General features: G+C 44.2%; 1 protein-coding gene across 1 annotated transcript; it reads right to left on the bottom strand.

The window, feature by feature from the left end:
- Nucleotides 1-90: 90 nt before the first annotated feature.
- Nucleotides 91-3776, bottom strand: LOC123967494. The gene is made up of 2 exons (XM_046043602.1): nt 3659-3776; nt 91-3518 (listed from the first exon to the last, which is right to left on the bottom strand). Exons 1-2 carry the CDS (start codon nt 3727-3729, stop codon nt 3050-3052), a joined length of 540 nt encoding a protein of 179 aa, XP_045899558.1. The 5' UTR covers nt 3730-3776; the 3' UTR covers nt 91-3049.
- Between the last annotated feature and the right edge of the window lie 3720 nt (nt 3777-7496).

Below are 7496 nucleotides of genomic sequence, written 5' to 3'. Positions count from 1 at the left end.
AGCCACGTCCAGTGGTTCTCCCAGATCTATCGGGATAGAGCTTACTGCCTCTACCCATTTGATGATTCTGAATGAACTCCCAAAGCAAAAGTAGGTTAACACAAAGTTGTATTTAATAAATGTGTGCGCAGTTTCTCCTCAAGCTTCAAAACTACAGCGTGAAAGACCAAGGTGTTCACATAACATTTATTTAATACAACAATTAAAATATACATATAAGTAAAAATACAGTGGAAATATAAAATAGTCATATATACAGCACCAAATATTATAGGGCACACAAATAAACATTTATTTGTCACTCACTGGAGTGACAGACAGCATAGGCAGACAGCATGGCTGCCTGCTGGGTGAGGGATATACTGCATTTCCCCCGCAGCAGAGAGGTAGATTTTCCCTTAAATTTTTCACAAGGCAGAAGGGAAATCACTTCACATCTCTAGCAAACATATTCTGGTCACCTGCCATCAATTTGTAGAGTCAAAACACTGGCACAATATAACTTGAAAATGAGTACAACTATGCAACCACAAAGTACTACATAGTAAAGGTGTACTATACATGTGCAAATTGCATTGATACACAAGCCAAAATTCAGGTCAGAGTAGAAGCGCGTGTACGTTGTCATTGTCATAATCTAATGTATTGTAATACTGGGGCTTCTCTCTTGTCTCACTGTTCAGAGGATAGCCTGAAGAGTGAGCTAAAAATAAAATATCATAAATACTCTTTATGAGCACTTACAGTGACGTTTACTTTAAAAGAAATTAAGGGTTGATGTGGTGTGTGATACAGTCTTATTTTAGTCTATGTTAGTCACATTTTTTTTTTTGTCAGTAGATAAAAGTTCAGAGAACGCTTACTCCACCTAAGTTAACTCAGCATTTTGACTGCTGCTGCAAGTATATCCCCTAAGAATAATACTGCCCTGTTCAGGATGGCTGATCAGGAATAGCTCCCAACTCCCACATAAAAGTGAAAGAAATTACTTCCCAGATTCTGTTTTGTTTTCCACCATTTTCTTCTTATTTCCCCCTTCTTCCCCTTGTTTTAACAGAATTTGGCTGACAATCAGTATTAGTGTGCGAAACAACTGCAAAAGCTGCAAAAAATGTGCGAGAAACGACTGATTGAAGCAGGTAGGCAGATGCAGCCTTGTATTAGCAAGCTGCGTTCAGGACAGTCTTTGGCATTGTATTTTAACTGCTACCACTGGATGCATAGACACATTTTACTCAGCAACAAGCGTCACTAATCTGGTAGCCAGAATCGATGCAACAGTGATCAATGTGGGTTTCAAGGGTAAAGGAGTGGTAGTACACAGTCCTTCACGTAGAGACAAGCAGTCTAAACAATTTCATGTTACATTCAGTTAGAGAAACGAGAATAATTAAGACAAGAATAAAATGCCATTTGTGTGCCTCATCCTGTGAGACCACACACCAACAGAAAGCACCTATTCACAGATGTGGAGCTGAGCACAGCTACGTTCTCTCATTCTCTCTGAAGGAAAAGGTGTAGGCAGGGGAAACCCCAGTCACTTGCAGCATAAACGTTAATCAGCATTCATTAGAGAACAACCTTGTACCCTATTTTCAGACTGACAAATGGATTTGCCACTCACTCTCAGTCAATATTCTTTCCACTATAGAGAAAATAATCAACTCTCTTCAGCAAACAGAGAAATAAAGACAAACGTCTGTGGACTATGGGGCTTACATCTGATGTGTTAGTCTTAACTTGTCAAAAGGCTGTACGGACTTCCTCCTGGGTTATATCACACTGGGGAAATGAGTGGGATCAAGTCAGAAACTGGGCTGTAGGAAGGAGTAGGGCATATGGGATGGATGAGGAGGATCCTGTTTGTATAGGGATAGAGAGAGAGAAAGAGAGAGAGAACAAGGGGGAACATTCTCAGGAGTTCAGATGGAAACGGGGGAATGTGACAGAGCCTTTTTCCATGAGTGCTTGCTCAAGGCACCAAGCGGGAGGGGCCGTAGGGGAGCGGGATCAGTCAAAGTGTCCCTGCAGTGGCATGTCCCCTCAGGCAGTGTCCTTCAATAATCCTGGCCTGCCCTGTGTGGAGTTGAGGTGCCCCACGAAGACACTAGGCTGGCCTTAAATGCTCGCATATTGACAGGAGGGCAATCAGTCAGTCAGAAAGTCAGTGCCCCACTTCTTTGTAATTTGATGCTGAAGCTACAAAAGGCATTTCAGAGTATTTTGTTTTCCGAAAAGTTTCTCTTTCTTGGCATGGACAACAAGTCCAACAGTCTTTCAGTTCACCGGAATCTTTATTTGAGCACACACAAACACCGTCCACTTCCCCAGCAGGTTCTCTGCCCTCTCCAGTTCATTGTCCACATAGATGCCAGTAAGATCCTGCTGGACTCAAGTTCCACTCTCCCACTGCGTAAAAAAAGCCCCCAACACATTGCTGCGGTGTCACAGGACGAGCGAATGACGCTTGCCGCTGACGCGGGAGCGCTGCTCTTTCGGCTGGGTATCAGGTTGCCGTCTTTGGCCCACTTCTGGCCTCTTGGAGTGTCACCTGTCCTGGCAGGAAGAATGCTGTGACTGACGTGCCTAGTGACGGCAGCACTGACTCCAGCAGCAACTCCGCATAGCGTTTTAGGTGTCTGCGCGAGCTCCCACTGTGACTGCTAATGTATATGTGAGTGAGGATTTCGAGGGCTATGTATCATGTGCATGTAAATATGCATGCGGTGTGCAGTGCATATTTGTGTCTCCTCTGAGGTTGTTTTGACATTGGACACCTGCTGTCTGACGATAAAAGAGCTTCGGTGATCCCTCCTTGCCAATACAAAATGGTCCAAACTTTCCAGACTAAACAGATCCTCAGCGTCCCGTCTATCTGTCTTTCCACTCTATATGAATCTTCAGCCCAAGTTCTCTATGGCATGAGCTGAGCCAAACTCTGTGATAAAGAATAGAGGGGATTTGGCTCTGAGAGGAGGTGAAGTGGCGGCTTCTTTAGCCAAACCTTGAGCTTGATTTCGAGTCCCTACCACTGCTTTCCCCATGTCCTTCACAAGGGACACTGCTCAGAAGTGAACGAGCCTCCCTCTTTCTTTTTCCTTCTCTTTTTCTTGTGGACAGTCCAACAGGCAGTGGCCATCAGCAACAGCAAAAAACCCATGACAAGCAGCACCACTGACACCACTTTAGTCTGAGGCAAGTCATTATAGGTGTAAGTAACCCCCGTTCCCGCTACACCGATCACCAAAGAGATGATTCCAAATGGAAAGATGCAGCGGTACCAGGACTTCTCCATGCCTCCGGTGGCCTGCGACAGACGCTCCAGAGAGGAGAGCACCTCAGGGACTTTGGCACCACCAGCCTCCAGGGACTGACCCTCCTGCCCTGAGTTGGTCTGTGGCTGGGTTTGGCAAGCTAGGTGGCCCGTTGTACCACCCATCCTGATGGTGTGGTCTGGTGGATCCTGAAACCAGGCTGCAGCGTTGGCCTCTTGAATCCTGTTCGTACTCAGCTCAAGCCTGGATAAACAGAAAGAGAGAAAGGCAGAAAAAGAGAAAAAGGAGGAGGTGGTCTATATGAGACCGCAGAAATAACTGGAGCAGGAATAGCTGGAGCGTGTCAGATGAAGGCTTCTAAGTCAGTGCTGAAATCCACTCACACTTTCCCCTTCTCTACCTCCTTCTCTGGCTGTTTCTCTTTACACTGCCTGCAGGCTCTCCGGCAGCACATTGTACACTCTACTGAAATGTAGTGGCGGGGGATTTATAAGGGACTGTGGAAGGGGAGGACCTCGGGAGGGAAAACAGGGAAGTCCAAGTGCTCTGATTGGTCTTCCTTTGTGTGACGTCAAACACTGAAGCAGGGAGAATAGGGGTTGACGAAGCACATGAAGGGGGAGGGGAGAAGAGTTAACTGCTCCCTCTTTTCTTCATCTCCCCATCACTGCCTACTGTCAATTGCAGTCTTTTTATTTTTTGTTTCCCTGCAGTACAAAAGTCTCCCCTGGGGAACACAGAAGCCTACTGTTGACTGGAAAACAGAGGAGAAAGGGGAATCCCTCATCATCTCAGACTGGAAAGCTACTTTTTATGTATATTTGATGGGGAATGGAGCACACAGATGCATCACCTCCATATTGCAATCATACAGTAACCGTGTTCCCTTTGCACCAAACCAATTCTTGCGTGGACATTAACAGAAATCCTGCGACCACCCACACACTCCCCCTTTTATGTGCATGCAGACACCTGAACACACTGATTTGTAGGACATCAAATATTCAGTGCCTCTATAATGAAAGTGTCCATAGCCTAATGAGGATGCCCACACGTGACAGAATAACACTTCCAAGGAAAACAGCCCCCACTCCTTGCCCACCCACACACACTGCTGGTGCCAGTCCTTTCTGAATGGAAGGCAACCTAGTAGTAGTTAGTCACCCAGTACGCTCACCTCTCTCTGCCACGGAAAGAAAATCAATCCAAACAGCTCTCCTCTCCTCAATTTGCTAATCTCACTCCTCCGCATCTGTAAAGCTACGCTAGGGAAGAATAAATGTGTGTCCACCGCTGAATGTCTATATGTTTATCTTCAGGAATTGCTGGATTTACTATGGCGACATTTTCTCTTATTTTTTTCTTCCTGGACAGCTGAAATGTGTCACAATTACAGCAAACAGTGTTTTCAAGCGACAACAGGCCTCTTTGATATTCATAAAAGCTGTGTCCCAGAAAATTATTTGACCTCACTATAGCTCCTATGTCTCTTGAAACTTTGCGGGCATCAAAGATCATCTAAAGAGCACAGACGTGGGTGAGGGACAGCACCGCAACCAATAAGATTTAATTTTGAGTTACAAAACATATATATGCATATCTAAAACACTAACATGACTTCAGGTTTCCTCCTCATAATTAGATCAAAGGATTCTTGCTCTTAAATGCCCACAAGGCACATATTCTCAGATTAAAAGATACCTAACATTCTCGTATAAATGCCAAACATGTCTCCGTCTGCACGGGACAACTGCTCCTTAGTTTAGACGCTTTACTCTTTGCCATGCCAGAAAAATTCCACTTGACGGAGGAAGCTGGCTTAGAATGGTAGGTGAAATGAAATAATAAACCCTAATGCAACCTAATTGATGACCACACTGACTTAACGGTCTCTGCTGTAGCTCAATCGGCAACAGAGCTGAGCAAAAGAAGAGTAAAAGACGGGAAGTGAGGAATGTGTTTGTGAGGGGCGGGGTGCAAGAGAAAAGAGAGGTTCAATAGCAGTGGGCATTTGAAGGAGAGAAGTGGATTCTTGGTAGCACTGTTCGGTTTCTGTGGATTTGTACTTGGACTCCAGCACCACAGTGGACTAAGGCTAAAAAAAAAAAAAGAAATCGTGAAAATGAAAAGGGTGAAAAAAAAGTTAACAAGTAGGAAGGAATGTGGACGACAAAGAAAAGTCTATTCAACCCTGTCCGTCTCTGTGTGAGTGTGTGTGACATGGGAAAGAAAATGACGCTTCTCTACGGAAAGTAAAATTTCCTCGGATCTTCCATTATGTGACAAAAAGAGGCGTGAGAAAAATGCTACAAAGGCGTGAGACATGGGTAACCTGGGCAGGGCCAGGCCATGTTTATGGGGGTGGAATAGCTCTACTGGTGATAACCAGAGCCAGAGCAAGGCAGCAGCTGATCTATGCAGGTCACAGGAAGGCTGAGTTGCGTAGGCGCCACTCCCTCTGGGACCTTTGTGTAGTGTTGACATGATCTCAAGGATGCTTCCCTGCCTCCTCCTTTACTCCCTTCATACACACTGATCCAAGACATTACTACAGTCCCACACAGAAGACTCGGCTGAAATCCACACGGGTTGAGACACTTCTGGTGGTAGAACAGAGACGACCTTGTGAAAATTTGAGTGTTTCTCTGATTAAAGCCAGGAGCAGTTGCTTCAGTCATTGCGCTCCTGTCGTTTTCAATACAGAGACAATGTGAAACTGTAATAGCGCTCTCTCCTCAGGGTAGATATGCCATTTCCAGCTTGCCGCATGCAGAGAGCCAGGCCCCTCAGGGTCTTCGTGACTCAGCCGACTTTGAGTGTGCGCGTCCCTGCGTTTGTGTGTACGAGGGTTGGTGCAGTAGGGCTCAAACACCCACGCCCTGCTGTATGAACCGAGCGCCACCTGTCGCCCAGTCTGGCACGGTCAGTGCCAGGCATACGTCATGTGTGGGCACGAGCCTTTAAGGCCTCTCCAAGCTCTCCTGTATCTCACATACACCCTCACATCACAAATAATTTTCTCAGATCAGAGAGGCATAGTATTGGCCCCATATGTGTTATCTAAAAGTAAAAAAAAGCCCAGCATGGAAATCAAACACTATGGCAGAGTATGGGGTTTTACCTTGTTTCACTACTTACTCATGCTTATTCTAGGTCATAGTCGACACTGTGCACAACGAACTGACACGTCTCATGGCTAACAAGCACAATCATTCTCACTGTGAGCTCCTCAGAAACTTTGATTTGCCAGACAGTAGGAAGACACTGGAACACATGGAGGATGAGTCTGAAAACACGGCATCCCCGCTGCTTTCAGTGAAAGACAGTGCTAAAATGGGATGAAACACCTCCATTGTTCCTTTACATCATTTAAATCCACAGACAAGCAGGCCAACAGTCACGCAACACACCAATTAGTAACCATTACTTGTTCGTATACTCTTATTTCCCCACATAATTTTATGTCATAAATTTAATCCAACAATTTAATGATCGCTTTTGATGCAACAGTAGTAACTAAAGTGAGCATTAATCACCTGCTATTGTGTTCAATGGTCACTTCTTCTGTGAATTGAGTGCCACCTGCTGGTATAGTCAGTGCTCAATTACTGACTTCCATTTCACATCATTGTTAATTGTTAATTCTTATGAAGTTCAATTAAACAACAAAAATTTCAATTAGAATGCAATTTAAACATGAAGATAGCACTGAATTATAAGAAAAATAAAACCAAAGGTGTTCAAAAAAAAGTTTGAGTAGACCAACTGGAATATCCAGAATGTGAAATGAATTTTCTACATGCTGATATCATGTAGTAAATGTGATATTATACAGATTTATGTCAACATTTATAAATCATTGCTTGCTAGTGAAAACCATGTGTCTCCAAATTTGGTGGTTGGAACATTCAAATAAACTGGAGGGTTAAGTGCTCCTTTATAGGCTGAGAACATTCTCCTGCTTCTAAAGCTATATAAACCACTTAAAACCCCACTGGATTATTTGAAAGAATGCTGATAATAGGGTTTTTTTTTTAGCTCAAAAGCTGGCGTTTTTGGAAAGAGTTTCATAGGACAGCGACAAAATAGTAACTATAGCACTTCACAATCAGAAACAACATTACAGAAAAATGATAAACAATCACACTCTTTTTTCCTTTTTTGTCATTCAAGTTATTACTTGGCATCAGACACTGAATAAATCACATAGGCAGAGCACAC

Source organism: Micropterus dolomieu, linkage group LG02 (genome assembly GCF_021292245.1).
Source record: "Micropterus dolomieu isolate WLL.071019.BEF.003 ecotype Adirondacks linkage group LG02, ASM2129224v1, whole genome shotgun sequence".
NCBI lineage: Eukaryota > Metazoa > Chordata > Actinopteri > Centrarchiformes > Centrarchidae > Micropterus > Micropterus dolomieu.
Note: the sequence above shows the minus strand (reverse complement) of the source record. Positions and strands in the feature narration are given on the sequence as shown.

Bases quoted from the DNA above. Each gene is read 5' to 3' on its own strand.
- LOC123967494 (XM_046043602.1), bottom strand. From the start codon at position 3,729: ATGTGCTGCCGGAGAGCCTGCAGGCAGTGTAAAGAGAAACAGCCAGAG. The intron at 3,519-3,658 runs GTGAGTGGATTT...CTGTTTATCCAG, and splicing joins GAGGTAGAGAAGGGGAAAGT to GCTTGAGCTGAGTACGAACA.